This window comes from Carassius auratus, chromosome 40, assembly GCF_003368295.1.
Source record: "Carassius auratus strain Wakin chromosome 40, ASM336829v1, whole genome shotgun sequence".
Classification (NCBI taxonomy): Eukaryota; Metazoa; Chordata; class Actinopteri; order Cypriniformes; family Cyprinidae; genus Carassius; species Carassius auratus.
In genome coordinates this window covers 14,303,144-14,322,970 of record NC_039282.1, presented here as the reverse complement: position 1 = coordinate 14,322,970, position 19,827 = coordinate 14,303,144, and the positions used below count along the sequence as shown (strand labels likewise).

At 37.7% G+C, this 19,827-nt stretch overlaps 1 protein-coding gene across 4 annotated transcripts in view; it reads left to right on the top strand.

Moving 5' to 3' along the window:
- The window catches only part of LOC113058658 (stAR-related lipid transfer protein 13-like), a 65,252-nt gene extending 47,059 nt beyond the window's left edge, over positions 1-18,193 (top strand). For 2 of the 4 annotated variants that reach the window (XM_026226769.1, XM_026226771.1), the window contains exons 2-14: positions 7,754-7,825; positions 9,339-9,420; positions 11,720-11,783; positions 12,339-13,717; positions 13,921-14,091; positions 14,444-14,603; positions 14,915-15,113; positions 15,220-15,433; positions 15,921-16,041; positions 16,138-16,374; positions 16,473-16,690; positions 17,156-17,332; positions 17,448-18,190. In XM_026226769.1, the coding sequence (XP_026082554.1) occupies positions 7,754-7,825; positions 9,339-9,420; positions 11,720-11,783; positions 12,339-13,717; positions 13,921-14,091; positions 14,444-14,603; positions 14,915-15,113; positions 15,220-15,433; positions 15,921-16,041; positions 16,138-16,374; positions 16,473-16,690; positions 17,156-17,332; positions 17,448-17,565 (3,212 nt within the window). In that variant the 3' untranslated portion in view covers positions 17,566-18,190. Of the gene's footprint in view, positions 1-3,734; positions 3,960-7,753; positions 7,826-9,338; positions 9,421-11,719; positions 11,784-12,338; positions 13,718-13,920; positions 14,092-14,443; positions 14,604-14,914; positions 15,114-15,219; positions 15,434-15,920; positions 16,042-16,137; positions 16,375-16,472; positions 16,691-17,155; positions 17,333-17,447 lie in introns of those variants that run through there. The other 2 variants (XM_026226770.1, XM_026226768.1) reach the window with 2 other exon arrangements.
- Positions 18,194-19,827: the final 1,634 nt, after the last annotated feature.

Genomic DNA, 19,827 nt, shown 5'->3' with positions numbered 1-19,827 from the left:
GCTGTTTTTCGGCATAAAATGAGACTGGTTTGGAAGTCGTGACATGATCGGGAAATGAGTATTACCAAAAAACCCCGCTGACTTAATCCATGTTGTTTTTGCCAACTGTGAAGGCAGCAGTTCTTCCGAATGTTTTGTCAGCAAGAAGAATTTATTATGTCTTTTGTGGAGGGCTGCTTTTGTGCGTATTTCCCAGCGATTGTAATTTCCTTTGGCCTACAGCCCAGCTGTGAACCTCCACTGGCAAAACTCCTGCCACCGACCTGGGGACGTGTGATATTGAGAGATTATAGAGTGGCACCTCTCTTTAATTTAACTCCCGACATTTGTATGTAGGATGTCGCCCATTAGGGGTTCCAGAAGCACTGGTGCTCATGTTAATTAAAGCTTAGTCTGTGAAATAATAGAGGAGAATTCCCACACCATTGCCACTATGACCTAGGGCATTTCCCTGTGAAGCCACGTTTTGCTGCGCCAGCAGTCCAGACCTCTGAATTTTGATGACCAGACTTTCGATAGCTTTTGGCACTGTCTGTCAAGCATCCAACTGAACACAAACAAGTTGAGTTGAATTCAGATGATCACACACACGGCTGTTTCTTCAAATGTGGATTCTTGTGTAAACTAGTCACTAGTCCATTAACAGTATATATACATTTGTCATTAATGGATTTTTTTTTTCTCTGAAAATAATTAATAATTTCTCCACATAAATTAAATAAATAATTAAATGTATGCATTTAGCAGACACTTTTTTCCAAAGCGACTTACAGTGCATTCATGCTAACGTTTTTTACTTAACGTGTTCCCTGGGAATCGAACCCACAACCTTTTGTGCTGCTATTAAGGATAATTTCATAGGTATCATATATATCATAAATGAACAAAATTTAATATTTGCACATTATTAGCACAATTTTGCATTTATTATTAAAAGGATGATTGGATATAATGTGCATGTGTGCGAAAACAATGTTTATGTGTATATATATATATATATATATATATATATATATATATATATAAACTGATAATAGCTGATTTATTTTTTTGCAGCAAGAAATCCTATAATTTTAAAAAGAAATAGTTAATTGGAATCAAACACAAGAGTATATTAAATACTGAAATACACAGGATTGTGGATATTTTTATTTACACAAACAAATCGATGTGCATATGAAGTGCATTGATTTTTGTTTTAGAGAGACATTTAAGAAAGATGCCTTACTTTGTTATTATGTGGTCATTATGATCTCAAAGTTCAAAACGACCCATGAAATCTGGCTCTCTAATATATATATATATATATATATATATATATATATATATATATAAAAGGCACATGAAAGTGGCCAGAACAAATGATAAAGTCATGGAGATGGTAGCAGGCTGCACTGAAGTCAAACGGTCCACAAAATAGGTTTCATTCTTTGCTAATGCACCAAGTGAGCTGCCACATATCCATTTAGACAAATATGTGATGCTGATGCATTGGTCAGATGTGTTTAGGTACTGGGTGAGGTGAGTCATTACCAGTTTATAAGTGTTTTGGTGAGGCATGGATGCTTCTTTGACGTCTGTAGACTCATTTGACGTAGACACACAGAGTGAATGGCATTTTTAAAAACCCGGTGTCCCAAATGTTTGACCGTAATGTTGTGATCACGTTCCGCTCAACTGCAGACTTGTTTATAGATTGGCTGCCCTTTACACTATACGCATTGTGTGGTCGTAATCTAACCCCCAAATGAACAATAGGCAGAAGGTAATCTGAGCTGGATTTATGTCTGTTTTGGCGTGACACACAGTATTACTAGCCAGATGGAGCGTATACACACTTTGAACACGTCTGCATGTCCCTGTCCTCATCACTTCTCTTTTCATGCATATGAGCCACATTACAACGTCTAAATATTTAGCTCTTGTTCGAGGACATTACTTTTAGATCAGAATGTGGGATAGTGATATACAACTGATAATAAAAGCTTTCAAAAAAGGGGCACAGGCTTAAAAACTATTCAGAAAATTATTTTATGTCATGTTATGACAAGAATATCGTCAAGACTTTTTTCTATAGGATTTCTATGCCGGTGCCAATCTTGCTTCAACCACTGAAAAAAAAAATTCAACACAATCCAGAAAGAGTATACTAGAGTGTATATAAAGTATGGGATCCAAATATATTTTAAAGAAGTCATTTTGAAATAATTATTGAAGACTAAATCAGCATATTAGTATGATGTTTAAAGGATGATGTGACGCCGAAGACTGGAGTAATAATGCTGAAAGTTCAGCTTTGCTTCACAGGAAAAAAATACATTCTAAAATCTATTAAAATAGACCAGTTATTTTACATTATAATAATATATCACAGTATTGGAGTTTTGCAGCCATGTATTGCAGCCATGATGAACATAAGAAACATCTTTCAAAAACATACTTTTGTTTTCTTTTGAGTTAGTATAGTTAGTCTTTGTTTACACCTACATATTTGGTCCACCGATACCTGACTCATTTTGATATATAGTTTTCCAGTGTCTTATCTGATGTTTTATGACACATCCAGTGCAGAGGTTTCCACAGACAACAGACTCATGTTTATCTGTCGTTTAGTACAGACGTCAGTTTCCTCTTACAATGAAGCAAGTGGAATCAGCAGTCAAAACAGAGCATGCGTTTGAGCTCCAAGAGGTGTCTGTCAAACCTGCGTCCCCTCGGGGGCGTCTGACTCAGCTGCTGGAACGTTGTATCTGTGCCATGAATTATCTCCAGGTGTTTTCCAATGAGAGCATCAGGCTTTACAGTAATAGATTGTGGGCTTGTATCACGGCTATTTTCAGTCACTCACAGGCCCGTCTGGCTGATTCATAACCCATAATGGTTGGTATAGAGTCTCACTTGAAATCCCTCAATATTTAACATACTAAAAACCATTTTAACATTTGTAAATAACGTTTACAACTATGATCCAGTTCAAAACCATTGTTAAAGTAAAAACTCAATCAGACAACAAAGATGTTCTGTTGAGTTTAGTGGAATGTTTGCTGGCATTCTGTTGGTGGCAGTCTTTTGTCTTCTTTCTTTATTGTTTGATCCCACTGCAGAAGCTACAGCCCACAAAGGGTTTCCCATAATGCTTTGGGTCACATTGCTGATGTACTGTATGTAATATTCAGTGGGCGGCAGACACTTAGCTGACACTAGATAATATTGAATGCCGTATCTCCCCCCAGTGAATCACTTACGCGATCGCCTGCTTGAGGTGTCACATACTCCTACGGCTTCCCATCATGCCTAGGGGCGTTGCAGGAATTTGGATCATTTTGGTTGCCCCCAGTTCATCAGCAACAGCAACTCTCCAAAAGTTTCCAAAAGGAGGCGAAATGATGCCATAGAAAAACTATTTTTGGTGAAGAGTGCTCGCTCATACAGGAAGATTTTACCGACAACAAAGTCGCCCCCCAAGCTATAAAACTCAAAGTTCAGGGAAGTGAAACATCTTGTAGTCTTTATTAGATGAGCTAGATTGTAGGTTTGGGAGACTGATGGGATCAGTGGGAGGTTCATTACATCATAAAACGGGAAGAAAATAAAATCCCGCATCGCCAGCGTCCTGCCACTTGGAGGGTGGCCGAAAGGGCATTGCCAAGAGAGAAAGAGTGAGCTGTGATGGTTTAAGTGGAAAAGTTAAGAAAGCATGAGGAATGGAGGGGGTAGATGCTGGAAGGGGGCTCGGACTTGAGAACCAATGAGAGTTGGAATAAATCAAAGAGAGAGGGAGTGAAAAATAAAGGGGAGGGAAATAGGAAGTGAGAGAGAGAGAGAGAAACACAAAAGCTGAGGAGAAAGAAGCAGAAGAGAGGAGAGTTAGGAGAGTGCAAAAAAAAGATGGTCTGGGAAGAATAATTTTTAGTTTGAAGTTTTAGTTTTGTTTTTATTTTTCAGGATGAAAGTCTCTCGTAAGTAAATCTATGAATTTCTTTGTGTTTCATTAATTGTTTTTCCACTCTGTTGTAATTTTTACAGTGCAATAAGCCTAAAGGATTGATTTACTGCTCATTCCATGCCTGTGTAAATTGTGAATTGTGTATCATCTGTGAAGCTAAACATTGTGACCGAGTTTTCAAGGTTAAATAACACTAAAATTATTGTACCGGTAGTAAGTTTTTTAAGAAAATGCCATTTTAATTCAATTCAAATAAAAATGTTATGCCATTTCTTGGAGACAATTTTAACTCCTAATAATAATTACAAATAATTGACAATTTTTTGTTCATTGTATTAAAGCTGCGGTAGGGAACTTTTGACGCTCTAGCGGTTAATAAACAGAACTGCTTGCGTCTTGCGGAAGAACATCGTAGCCGGAACTACTTCCCTCTGTTTATGTCTATGAAGAATCACAAAGGTACTGGGTTACTCCGCCGCGGTATCCCCGAAGCAATCTAAAATAGTCAGAATATAAACACTTATTATAGGTGCACCCTAGTGATTCAGGACAAGCTAAAAACACGGTTTGGAAAATGGATTCATGGTGTACTCGCTTATTATATACATTTTTCTACATTTTGAACACAAACAAAGTTACGGACCGCAGCTCTGATTGGTTGATTTCTTACTGGAGCGGTCTGTAACTGCAAATGGCATTAGGACCACTGGGAGGAGCCAGAGGAGCTTGATTTTTTTCACAGATTATCTGTCTTATATTCTACTGTCGGGACATAATGACAGGTTTAATAAATATGTAAAAAATATATATTTACAAAAGTTACCTACTGCAGCTTTAAGTTCCTAATGGGACTTGTGACAGCTTGTCAAAGTGCCAGCGTGTGCCATGGCTGACCTTGAGGGAAAACCGTATCCCACCTCCTTTTACGTAAGGTTATTCAATGAGGAAAGGAAGGTGTCTGTGTTTCTCACATATTTAGCGGCACTCTGCTTTTAGCATTGTGTTGGTGCCGTGCTGTGTTACAAAGTTATTGTTGTGGCAGTCATTGAACACTGCACGCAGTTTGATCACATTTAAAAGCTAGAGTTTCTCTGCTGGCAGCAAGCTCTTTATAGCAGGCTGAGCTCTTTATCCTTCTGATTCTATGAGAAAGGACAATGATGGAAAAAATAGTAGCTTTTGGGATAGTGTTATGGAATGCCGTGTGACGTGGAATTCCCAGCTTGGGGTTCCGGCTGCAGCTGTCTGACGTTGATAAAGGTGCCGCTACACTTTGAGTGTTACTGTACAGCACAGGACGTACAGTTGCCCTCAGCACTCCTGGGAATGGATGCTTAGTCACAAAGGAGGTTCCCTATCTTCATTTTGAACCAGGGGAATTGCCTCAGTTTTCAATTACAGGCACGATGTTGACTGCCACATAGAGTTGTTGTGTAAATATGTTTTTTTTTTTTTTTTGCATTGCTCACAAAGCAGTTATTGGTTGGTTTGAATATTATGTCTGTTAAATAACTATTGGACTACAGAGTTTAGGTCCATGAGAGCTTATGAATCAGATCAAAATTGAATTAAATTAATGTTTTTCTATTATTAGTAACATGGTGCATTGAATTAGTTTAAAGTGACATTTACAGACATTTACAATGTTAGAAAAGTGTTATTTCTAATACAATGTTATTTCTGCTGTTCTTTTGAACATTCTATTTATTAAAGAATCAAAAAAATAAATAAATAAATAAATAAATCAGTTACCACATAAGTAAAGGAGCACAACTGTTTTCAACATTGCTAATAATAAGAAATGTTTGAGCATCTAAACATCATGTCAATTGATAAAGTCACACTGAAGACTGCTGAAAATTCAGCTTCAAAGGAATAAATTAAATAAATTTTTTTTTTTTTTTTAATATAAAACAACTTAGTGTTGGTATCACCTGCTCGTTCAATCAGTAAACATTGTTAGTGTTACATATTTAGGGAGAAACTTGATAAAAATATCTCCATAAAAAATATTTTGTAGTTAGTTGTATTATGGCCTTTTGATCCTCAAGGACATATTATCTGCTAATATTTGCCAGTATGTTTGCTTGTAACATGCGTTTATTTACTTCTGTAAGATAAAGCCCTCAGAGGTTCCTGTTATAGTTGTACTGAGTAGCTATAGGCTGAGAGCTTCGAGGCTCATAAAGAACAATCTTATATCCATTGACGTCTGCAGCATTTAGTCCTTCTCACAGGAGCTGCTGAAGTGAACAAACCGTATTGTTGGGAAAAGGCGGTGACACAATAGAGTGGTAATCTTAGTGGGGTGGAGGCTGCGCAGGAATTCTCACCACCGTTATCAATACGATGAATGGAAACCCAGGTGGTTTGCTTTCTGACGGAGCTACACTGCTGTGCATGCTTGGAGGGCGGGAGACCCTTCGGGACGTGATTTGGATCGTCAAACAGTTTGGCATGAGATTCAGGCTCCATTGAGTTTTGAGCAGTGGTGCTGCATTATTGAATTTACTTGTGTTGAATATGTGAAGGTGACCTTATATTGCTGAATAAGGTGAGAATGATTTGAATGGTTGTTAAAGATATTTTGTTAAGGATTCATAAAAAGGTACTAGAATATTGTTGTTAAAATGCATTGATTATTGATTGACAAATTAACTGAACAGGATCTACCTACACTAGATTATGTCAACGGGTGTATGTGTTTACAGTATATGTCTGTCTGCATTTGTTTAAACTTGCTGATTTTTATTCTTAATTCCTCCCTGTTTCTTTCTCATCTTATCTAAACTTCTTATGGATTTTTTGGCTTGATCGCTGGGGATTTTAAGGCTGTTTTCTTTCTAAGTTATGTGTTTTTTTTTTTTGTTTTTTTTTTGTGAAAAGTGCTAAACAAGTACATTGTAATTAATCTGAATGTGACTTATTGTTTGATGGTATTACATGTAGCAGGCTACATTTGTAGATGTCTTTCATTGTGATTTGTTGACAATGAACTTGAGGAACTCGATAGCATGTTGAACTGTTTGAGACCATAATGAGATCTTTTGAAGAAACGTGAGATTAATGAGGTGCTTTTTCTCAGTAGACAAGGAAACTTTTGCGAAAATGGGATACACTCTTGTGTTTTAATGACCAGGCGGTCTTTAACCTTTTTGGTCAACTCTAAACCAGTTGTTTTGCTCAGCAGCCCCACAAATCAATATATTTATGAATGTTCCATGCTCTCAGGCAGATGATATTAATCATGCAGTTTCCTAGCTTTACTCCAGAGCTGATCACGTAAAGCTTCAGACATTCTTGTGCATTGTTAACCCTCCATAAGCTCTGCGTCAGCTGACGTCTGCTGGGACGTATCACGTAAAAGTCTTTGATTATATGAACAGGATTCTGTTGCCAAAATGTAACTGATCCCTTGATCCTGATTATGAGCAGACTTTACAGGCTCACAGGACTGTGTGATTATCTTGTAACCTGGCTGGTTCCTGACCTATAAGAATAACCTTGTTCATGCAGTGGCAGGAAAGGAAACATAATTAAATCACACAGAACTGATTATGTTATGTAATACCTCGTCACTGTTTCTCTCTCTCTCCGTCCCTCCCGTTCTTCCTGTCCAAGAGCACACAAGCGCTTCTAAAAATAGTTTTGAAGATAACTGTCTATGAAAGAATATGCGAATGGTACACTGTGTCCTTACTAGGATGCAGCAAACATTTTGTCTTTCAAACTGCAGCTGTATATATATATTGAAAAGATAGATATGTTTTATGATACTGAGAGGTACAAACATTTTGTGTGTTGCAGAAATCGAGGCAAAGGAAGCTTGTGACTGGCTACGAGCGGCAGGATTCCCCCAGTACGCCCAGCTCTTTGAAGGTAACGCTTCACTACAAAACATAAACATAGCAAATGTTATCATCACACCCAACTGTAAAGCCATAGTTAAAACTGTTTCGAGGAAAGCTGGTAATCAGTTATTGAAACATTCATATGATGTAAGCCTGATTTAGGGCAAACACAAGCTTTAAATGTGGGGTCTTGTTTCCGGTGTCGTTAGAGACAGACTTGTGTTAATGGGCACTTTAATGTCTACCAGACCTCATGATGTTAAACTGGATTTAGCCCATTCATTTGCCCTGTGGTGGGATGTGTAAACTTTCATACCACCTCAAAAAGGTCTCATTTACTTAGACTTTCATACCCCGATATCTGATATTCTCATCCGAAATGCACGGGTTATCTATAAAACTGGTTTTAGTTAAGAGAACTGCTTAAAAATTCTAGAGAATGACAACTTCAAAGAGAGACAGAGGTCATGGCAATAACCTTGCCCCCAAAACACTGCCGTTTTCACTTGCCTTTGGCAAACTCTTTTGATCTTGGAGTGTTAGTCTTTAGATGACATTTTGAGAACACTCTATTTTTCTTTTCTGGGATATATATTTTTCATTTCCTAGCCATTTCCTAAGTGCATTTCCACATCTGAATATAATATAATATAATATAATATAATATAATATAATATAATATAATATAATATAATATAATATAATATAATATAATATAATATAATATAATATAATATAATATAATATAATATAATATATTAAATGGTGTATATATAATAGCAAGTATTTACAACATTGTTTTTTTTTAGTAAAATAGACAATAATTTTAAACAAATTATTATTAATTTTTTTAATATTTGGCATTTTTATATCCACATTTTTGACAAAAATTAAATTTGAATCTTATTATATAAGAAAAATGGCATACAACCCATTCTTTGTTCATTTTTTATATTAATATGTCATTGTCGTCTCATACGGCATCATTGTGGAGAACAGAATATTCCCATAATGCATCTCTTCATTAGTGTTGTTTTGGAATTTCCAGCAGTTTAAAACCAGAACACTGTGCCTCTCTTTGAAACTGTGTTTTTACTTCTGTATCATTCCAAAAAAGCAAAAAAATATGATGAAACATTTAATTGTACTAGTGGTATGTCAGCTTCAGCAGGGTCTGGATCCAGTCACCCCGTTACATAATTTGGACACCATAATCAGTGGAAGACGTAATGGCTTCTCAAAGCCAAGCTCAGTTTTTGGGGGGGCAAACCCTGTCTCACTTTATTAGCATCTGGAAGTCTAAAACAAGTTAGCTACTCTCTTCGCCTTGGCTATTGCTCTGGAAAGAATGTGTTGTCAGGGTTTTTTTTTTAAGTGTGTGGGCGCCTGGATTCCTCTGTGTTCACTGTGAACATTCAAGATTGGCCTATTAATGAATCAGAGGGAAATTATTAAGCTCCCTAAAAGACATCTGTTTTTTCCAGTGTTTGTCTGTAATGAACTTGATTGTTGAAATGGAATAAGCCTGTGTTTCTTTACAGATTCTCAATTTCCAATTGACATCTCTCCTGTGAAGAAAGACCATGACTTCTTGGACAAAGACCTTGTGGAACCTCTATGTCGGTAAGGACCATGGAGTGTTTGGTGTTTCCTGTGCTTTCTAAACAATTCCACAACGGTAGCCAAATCTTTGTAGAACCTGGAAATCAGTGTCTAATCAAGAAGAAAACGAACTCATTGAGAACACTCTGTACTGGGGAAATATAATGAATTTAATTTACAAACTTTTGTCTGTTGTTGCTTTAATCATGACATTATTTACTTCTGCCTTAGATGGAGACAGACATGAGAGGAACTACAACAGACTTAAGCTTAATAGATGCAATACACAACGAAAGCAATAAAATAGAAGAAATAAATGCACTTTTAGAACTTGCTCTCATTGCTTAGGACAATTTTATGATTTTTAACTAATCATCGATTGCAGAATCTCATTCTCTACAACCATTATTGCCATCAATAATGAAAATAGCAATAAAAGAAAAAATTACTTTTGGGACCTGTCATTGTGCATTGCATCAATTAAGCTCTAATCTGTAGTTTCTGTCATGTCAATCTTCTTGTAATTCAGAAGTAAATAATGTCAAGATTAAAGCAACAACTAACTCAATAAAGTTTGTAAATTACACTCATTATGTTTTCCCAGAAATAAAGTACAGAATGTTCTCAATGAGTTAGCTTTTTCACGTTTAGACACTGAATTTGAATTCCCAAATTAAGATGAAAAGAGCCCTCCAGTGACTTTGGTTGCCTTGGAGACTGCCCCGTTAGGAGAGCATTGGGGGCAAAGAGGGGCGTACTCAAGAAGGTCTACTGTGACTCTAAACAACCCTTAAGCAACTCATCGAAATTCCAAACCTGTTTACTGTTGTGTGGGAAACAATGTCCGACATTCCCACCTCTCCCCCTGACTTCTCACTTTTCTACTGCGCCCGGAGGAGAACAACTCAGTAAACAATTCCAGCACGACATACCCAGTAAGAGCACAGAGGAGTTCGTAAGTGGTGGATGTTTTCAAGCACCAGTGACAATGCTCAGTCTTTAAGCTTTCTTTGACACTTTGCTATGTACAATTTGCCGATGAAGACACATTACAAATCAAGCAGCATTTAATAAATAAATTGTCAGAAAGTCATCAAAGTATTATTATAACTTTTGTAATCTTTTGCCAAATGTAGAGTTCTCGTCTTACCAAAAATACAATGCTATTACCAATAGGCCTACCAGTGAAATTCCTAATACAAATTTTACCATAATAAAAACTAACATGCCAGTAATGACACTTCTTAAAAAAAAGTTACATTTTAGAATTAATTTTAATGCAATCAATGAAAACAACGGTAAAACTATAATGATGTCTTGAACTTACTGTAACCAATATTGTCAGATTTTCTTTAGCGGATTGTTTAAACGTTATGTTGTCCATTGACTGGGGCTTGTTCTCTACGTTATGTCTTTGTTCTGTTTTATATTTGAAGTCTTTGCTGTTATGGCACACACACAGACCACTGGACAATATAAAGAGTCATAAAATGTAATAATTATTAAATAACAAACATCAGCTTGGTTTCCATGCATGTTTGTGGCACGCAATGTGTTGTTGTATTTTCCATATGATTTCTATTCCCTTTACAGCATTAACAGCTTTTAATAAATCTTCCTCCAATTCTTTCAGATCAGGAAGGGATGCTGTCATTTCTTTTACTTTTTATTGGAAATATTGATATGTTCCAGTGTTTCTTCGAGACCTTTGTTGTGAACAGTTGTAACTGAAACTAGTGCTGATTCAAACAGATTTGTTCAAGGAGAACCTTGAGCCCACAACTTTGTCAAAAGCTCAGAAAGCTGCTTTACTTTCATCCCAAAATCATTATTCATATTTGACGGACCACGCGGGTGACTGACAGAGAAAGACCTATTTTCAGAAGGTTTTGGGAGCTGATTCAAAGAGAAGCAAGCGCTTATGGTGTTTGTTGGGTTTTGTGAATGTGAGGGGAAATACAGGCCTCTCAGACCTGGAGGAGTGACTATGTGGCAGCTGGAATCAACAGCACATTAGTTGCTCGAGGGCCATTGAAAACCATGACAACTGCAGCTAGCAAGCTTTCGCCAATTAAAAGCAAGCGACCACAAGAGAGAGTAGGACACTGGCCAATTATTGTGCTTAATTAGGTTTGCTGCTCACCAGAGCTGAGTGTTGGATGGCAGGGACATAGATCTTATAGCTTGATTATGTTAGAAATGGTCATGGAAGGCTGTGCTGTTATTGTGTCCACATCCCCACCAAGCCATATGCCATGCAAAATAAAGCCAGTCGGAAGGAAAGGATTTTAAATTATTATCTATTTTCTTCCCTATTCAGGCGACTGAATACATTAAACAAGTGTGCCTCTATGAAACTTGACGTGAACCTTCCCAAGAAAAAAGTAAGTAATACATTATTTCTATTTAACCTTATGGCAGTGTACATACATTGCTCTTGTGATTTAATGTTATAGTGGTTTCGCTGCTATAATCAGGATGGTTATCATGCCTATAAAGAAGCTATATAGTGACCAGTGCCAAATGCCACATCTCTATAAAACCCATACAACACTTTATTATCACAGTAAACTTGATATATGAGAATGCCACTAGCATTGTCTTTGTGTGAATTGATATAACGGTTTTCTTTCTTAAAGCATACTATCTCTTTTGTATCACCTAAAGATATTAAATAGAAACTGTGTTATATCACACTGGTTATGTAATCATTTAACAGTGGAAGGAATGTGCTCTTTGAAAACATGAAAAACCCATTTGAGTGAATCTACACTGTTACCTCTGGGGGTTCTGGATTGTGGGGAAGGAAAAAAGGAAAACAGAGACTGTGAAAAAAAGGATTGGGATGGTATTCAAGTTCAGTGCTGAATTGCTAACGTAGTAAATGATATGGCATTAAAAAGAGAGACATATTTACCCATTTCCTTGATAACCTGCAGAGTGAAGATTCAGATGAAGATGACCTCTTTGCCATCAGTGACAAATGGACCTTTGAATGGAGCAGTCGCCGCTGGTCCAGGCTCCAAGACATCGATTGCCTGCTGAGGGGTGTGGAGAACAAGAACCCAGGGGAGAACTCTGCCCTGCGGACAACGACCAGCAGTGAGAGTGTTCTGACAGACTTGAGCGAGCCGGAGATCTCTTCCCTCCGCAGTGAGAGCAGCGGTGGCAGTGGGGGTGTTTGTGTGCATAGCCCGGAAGACTCGGACAGTTCGCACCGCACTTGCTCGGACTCTGCAGCCATGCCTGACCACACATCACTAGGTGTGACCCATCTTTCTTCAGAACTTTCGAGCTATGATTCATTGCCTGTAAAGCATGGCAAGAGAGGACGGACACGAGCTAAGGAGTTCTTACGGCGCATGGAAGCTTTTCAGTTACGTGGAGCAATGGGTGGTGGAGGGAACAGGAGTCTTGCTATAAGTGCCCCAGTTCTCCAACAAGAACCACAGGCTGTGAAAACTCTCCACTGTGTGGACATCATCGATGGAGACATGCATCTTGCAGATCCACCTTCCGGCATGCGGTTGCCCTCCCAGTCTAGCAGCGAAGGGAGCAGCAGCCAGTCCAGTGGGAGTGCCGTCAGTACGCCAAATATGAAGGAACGCAACTTCCATCGGGCTGATCACAAGCGCAGTGGGATGTACCTGGAGGACTTGGATGTGTTCTCCAGTCTCATCAATGGTAAGCGTGTGGCTGAGCAGAACCGACGCAATGAGTTCTACTCCTACGAGGATCTGGTGGTGCATATACCTAAAGATCACAAGCCTGGAACCTTTCCCAAAGCTCTGTCCATCGAGAGTCTTTCACCCTCAACGGCGATCTCCATCAACTGGCACTCGACAAGAATGGACTCGGATGTTCGGCATCCACCTAGCTTCAAAGAACCTCAATCAGTCACACAGTGCTCCACCCGAGGCAGTCGGATCAGCATTTACGACAATGTACCCAGCTCGCACCTCTATGCCAGCACCGGTGACCTCATAGACTTGGAAAAGGAAGACTTTTTCCCACATTTGGATGATATTCTGCAGCATGTTAATGGACTGCAACAGATCGTGGACCACTGGTCCAAGAATGTATTGCCTAAAAGTGAAAACTTGGGGAAGGACCGAGTTGGTCTTGTTGGCCAAAGGCAAGGTAACCAGCAATCATCCAGTCAGATCACATTGGATTTTGAGGGACATTCAGTGCAGGAGGGTCAGGCAACCCCCGGTGATGTAGACAGGGATGGGGTGTCACTTAATGAATCAGAATTCACAGGAATGAGGGAAAGGAGAGACTCAGGGGTCGGGGCTTCACTTACCAGACCAAGACGGTAAGATTCTGATCTAACAATGCTGTACTATATGTGTTGCATTAAGTTTTGATAGGATTGGTTGACTGTTTAGAATAACATGAATGCATGTACACCAAAACCTTTATGTAGTAGTTTTTAAATGCTATTTAGGATGGTTGTCACCTCAAAGTCAGCCATTCCTTTGCCCCAATCCCTAACATGGTTCCCTGCTCTTTGTTTAGCTTGCGATGGCCTAGTTTCCAGATTTCCAACCGCCTCAGCCATTCGGTCGCCTCTCTCCAGATCGCCAGCCAATCTGCGGCCCAGCTTAGCCTGCTACAGAAATTTTCCTTGCTCCGTCTCACTGCCATTATGGAGAAATACTCCATGTCCAACAAACATGGCTGGACCTGGTAAGAATCTGTTGGAAAAAATGATCAGATCCTATGAGATTTATGCTTCTATTTTGCTGCAGCTTAAAGCTTCCTTCTCTAGCGGTCATTGTGATTAGCATAAGATAGCAGTAAATCTTAATTCATTCGCCCTCTACTGGTCACTAATCATTAATGCACCCTGCTATTGATAAAACTTTGATGAAAACTTCAGTTCATTCAGAGTATTATTGTTTATTGTTTGTTTTACTTTTATTACTTGTTGGCCTGTCGATGACTGTCGACATAAATATAAATATAAAAGATGCCCCAGGGAAGTAGAAGCTTACATGGTATAAATGCCCCATACACATATATTTTTTGTATCTCTCAGGTCTGTGCCAAAGTTTATGAAGAGGATCAAGGTTCCAGACTATAAGGATAAGAATGTGTTCGGGGTTCCACTGATTGTGCATGTGCAACGCTTTGGTCAACCTTTACCTCTCAGTGTCCAGCAGGCTTTGCGCTACCTCAGGAGCCAATGCCTTGATCAGGTTAGTCAGGGTCATCAAATCAACAGTAAAACTGTATAAAAATCTAAAGGCAATCTGAAAACAGTATTTTGAAAAAAAAACTTGGAATGGAATTTTGGATGACTATTTTTGTAGTCATCTTTGACTGATTATCTTTTGTTTACATTTTTTAAATGGCTAAACAATTATTTTTAAATGGGAATGTACATAATCATGTATGTGCACATTATATTATATTTACTTATAAGTCAGCTAAAGTTCTTTTTTTCAGTTCTAATGTACAATTCTTAAAAAATTCTAGAAAATTCACTATTTAAAATGGTCTTTTCTAGGTGGGTCTTTTTCGTAAGTCAGGAGTGAAGTCTCGTATCCAAGCTCTCAGACAGATGAATGAGAATTCTCCCGATGATGTCAGCTATGAAGACCAGTCTGCGTATGATGTGGCCGACATGGTCAAACAGTTCTTCAGGGATCTGCCTGAGCCACTTCTGACCAGCAAACTGGGTGAAACCTTCCTCCACATTTATCAATGTAAGAAAAACTTCCCAACTCTAACCCCTCTCTTACGTAATTCTCATGCATTTAGAAAGAGAAAAACAGATTTCTTTTAGTCACCTGATCCCTGTTTCCTCTTTAGATGTGCCCAAAGAGCAGCGCTTGCAGGCTGTGCAGGCGGCTATTATGCTGATGTCAGATGAAAACAGAGAGGTACTGCAAACACTGCTCTGCTTCCTGAGTGATGTCACATCCTCAGTGCAAGAGAATCAAATGACGCCTATGAACATTGCAGTGTGTCTGGCACCATCGCTTTTTCATCTCAACATCCTGAAGAAGGACAGTCTTACACCAAGGTAGATAACATATCTACTATTAATCTATTGTCATATATAATGTATAAATGTCATCATTATATTTCCAAACAAATGAAAATTTTCAAATAATGAATATGGAATAACATGTATTACTTGAATTGAATTTATTATTTTAATAATATTACATTTTATTGTTTAAATAAAATGATTTAACTTTTTATAAAATTGCTTACGTTATTGAAATTTATTTTAATGAAAAGTTTATTGTCATCTTAACTAAATCATTTTCAAATATTGCTACAAGTGTGATTGCATCATATAATAATTGCTGTTAATAATGTTCATCGTCCGGCTGACTACGTCTTGTATTAATTTTTCTGAAAAATCCTGTCATATGCACACAAACTGACAGTCACCACTGAAAAGCTACTACTAAATATTGTAGAAACTTAATTTTCTTACAAATTTACAAATAAACGTAGAAATTTTTTATTTGTATCGTAAGAATTTTCTACTCTGTCTACAGAGCTATGCAGATGCAGAAAAAGTATGCTACAGGGAGGCCAGACCAAAAGGACCTGAATGAAAACCTGGCTGCCACTCAGGGCCTGGTTCACATGATCACAGAGTGTAACCGCTTATTTGAGGTGAGACACACACGCATCTAAACTTTACTCACCATGCACTCGCATTTTTTATTTTTGTCCCTAATGCAGACCACTAATTGTTTTATTTTGTTTCAGATTCCACATGGAATGGTGACACAATCACGAAACTCCTATGTGGAGGCCGAGCTTCAGGCTCCCACCATTGAGGAGCTCTGCAAGCGGCAACATCAAGAGGAAGAGGCGGAAGATGAAGGCTCTTGGCCTGCATTCATGGAGGCCAGGCTGCAGGGTCTCCTCAAAGAAACACGGGAAAAGGCCAAAGGCTGGGTGTCCTGTCAGAGCACCAGCGACACAGAGCTGTCCTATAAGAAGGTAAGACTGGAAAATTCATTTAATATTAAAGGTATGACTGGAAAATTCAGATAATATTGCAAACAAATACTAAGTGAGGTTCTTTGGTTTAACTCCAGGTGGGTGATGGGAACCCTCTGCGGCGTTGGAGGGTCTCAGTGGAGGTGGAAGCCCCTCCGTCTGTGGTCCTAAACCGTGTTCTTCGGGAACGCCATCTGTGGGACGTGGATCTGATGAATTGGAAAGTGTGTGACGTCCTGGACAGGCAAACGGAAGTGTTCCAGTATGTCCTCAACTGTATGCCTCCTCATCCCAGCAGAGACTTTGTAGTGCTCAGGTGGGTCTGTCTGTTCACTGAGGGAATGACGTCATCTATTCTGAATAAAAAAAAAAAAAAAACGATATACAGATTTATGGAGAACTGATTAAACGAGTGTGATAAAAGGGTTCCCATAGTCATGTAAAATGTGTGAATTCTGGTGAATTTAGGCAGTTCCAGACCTGGGAAAGCCATGTAAATTAGTAATCAAACAAACAAACAAAACAAATATATATACAGATATATATACAGTTTATATATATATATATATATATATATATATATATATATATATATATATATAATTTTTGTAATATGTGTAGAGAATACTAGTAATGTTATGTTGTATAATTTCATATAGCTCACAGAAATATCTTTACATAGTAAAAATAAGTCAGTAATAGGATTGGTGGATAGATTTACAACATAGATAAAAGATGACAGCGATTTTTTTTATAAAGTTCCACTGATGTTTGTGCTCAGGTCGTGGAGGACGGATCTGCCGCGTGGGACGTGTTCTCTGGTCTCCCTGTCTATTGAGCATGAGGACTGTCCGCCTGTAGGGGGCATCAGAGCTATAGTTATGGAATCCAATTACTTGCTGGAGCCCTGTGGCTCTGGCAAGTCCAGACTCACCCACATCTGCAGAGTGGACCTGAAGTGAGTAAATATATCTGACCGACTCTCTCATACACACAAATATAATTCTATGACTGTAACCACATTGTTCATAGAAATCCATACATGTCATGTCCTGTACTCTTTTTTTTTTCAGAGGGAGAACTCCGGACTGGTATAACAAAGCATTCGGACACCTTTGTGCCGATGAAGCTGCTCGTATTCGCAATTCCTTCCAGCCAATCCAAACAGAGGGTCCAGAAACAAAAATTTGAGCCCTGTACTCATTCTGGAAATAGAAATCTCAGTTCTGTGACTTTATAAACCCTGAGAAATGTCTGCCCTTTTGCACAATGGGCAGAGTTGCCTGGTCTGGGTAATAAACCTAAATGGGAATGTTCGTCAACTTAACAATGTACCTTTAGCTTGTCCATTTTTAATATTATCTTATTGTAACTATTGTTATTTGTATTGTAATTAATTATTTTATTATTTTATATGATCTTATACAATGTATAGGACACCTAAGGTCTTAAGAGCTTCTGGGAAGCATATATTTTATTAAATTAAAAAATAAATCTATATTTGCACATGCATGCACTGCATGTCCATGTATGTGTTTGTTTGTATTTGTGTATGTCTACACACAGATCTTGTATAGACTATATATACATATTTAAATTCTCATGTAGTACAAACTTTATGTATACATGTGTCTGATATCTCCTTTTGCACAGATATCAGTTTAATTCATATGGTACAAAGTGTTACTCTGTTTGTCCATGAATGGGTGTGATATTGTGGATTTTTTACTTGCTTGTTTTAAAGGATTGACAAAATGACTTGGGTTTGATATTCTCAGACCTGCTTTTATAGTACAGGATTACATTAATGATAAAGAGATAATGATTTTTCATTAAACTATATCAATGAATTAATATTAATTTGTTTACTGTCTATTTGATGCTTAATTTATTACATAATTACTGATAAATCAGTTTTTATAACAACAATAATACAATAACTATAATCAAAATCATACACTACCTGGTCAAAACTTTGGAGTCAGTAAGATTTATTATTATTATAAATATTTTTTATTATTTTAAAGAAATTAAAGGTGCTGTAGGGAACTTTTGTAAAAAAAAATATATATTTTTTACATATTTATTAAACCTGTCATTATGTCCTGACAGTAGAATATGAGACAGATAATCTGTGAAAAAAATCAAGCTCCTCTGGCTCCTCCCAGTGGTCCCATTGCCATCGCTCCCGGTAAAAAATAACCAATCAGAGCTGCTTAACTTTGTTTGTGTTCAAAATGTAGAAAAAATTATATAATAAGTGAGTACACCATAAATCCATTTTCCAAACCGTGTTTTTGGCTTGTCCTGAATCACTAGGGTGCACCCAGAGCCATATAGAGTGAGAGTTGCGACAACTCCATTGACGCCAATGGAACGCTTTTTTTACAGCAATGGCGGCTCGTGGAGCCTCTCAATAGTTCCCGGAAGTAGCAGCAAACCGATGCCGCGCCGTAGAGATGCAGCAGAACAAACCGTTTGCGACGCACTTTTAAAAGGTAAGACGTTAAAATAATACGATTGTATATTACCAGTACATCTAAATAACAATAAATTGTAAGTTAAAACCTTCTAGTAGATTATTACTCATTAAATGAGTAGATTTAAGGGATGTTATCAGATAACTAACAGATTAGGCTAGGATTGGAGCTGAATAAAGTTAGTAACGAACACCCTATTAATTGTAAAAATCTGTTCTCTTAATTCAGTTTCATCCATCGTGTTTGAAATTAGAAAAAAAGGAGTATAAACATATTTTTTGCTGGGTGGGGAAAGTTAGCTAACGTTACATAGCATATTACGTTAATGTTAGTTCAATATAACGTGTGACAGCGGTGAGTGGAAGTGGTAAAAATGAGGTTATAAAGTTTGTTCCTTATTACACGTATTAAATTCCTTAATAATAAAATACACCCTATTGATATAAATTTAGAGTGAATTGAGTTTGCAAAAACATGGGTGGAGTGTTTTTTGTCATTGTGATTCATTGACTATTACCTGTCTATATAATATAATAATACTGTATTATATACTTAAATTTGTTAGTGTATAAAAGTAACATACTGTGGGTGCTGGTGGGGTGGATTAGTGGTGCCACTGGACTGTTCTGGGATGGAGCATCAGTGATGATCTTTATTTTTCTTAGTGCTGCCTTTGCATTGTTTGATTTTTTTTTTTTTTCTTGTCTCTTTAATTTTTTTTAATAGACCCAGGTAACTGGCTGATGGTTCACTGGAATGCTGACTTGCTGCTGGTTGACTGGGTAGTGTCACCTGTCCCTGTCTCTCCTCTCTAGCCATGTCCTTTTTCTTCACTGTCACTTTACCTTCTCTGAGTGTCCTCGTTCTTTTTTCCTTCTTTTCCTTTGAAACTGATAGAGGCAGAATACATGGTATTGCTAATTTTAAATATTGAAAATATCACATTTCTTCAACTAGTACGAGTTTGTACATA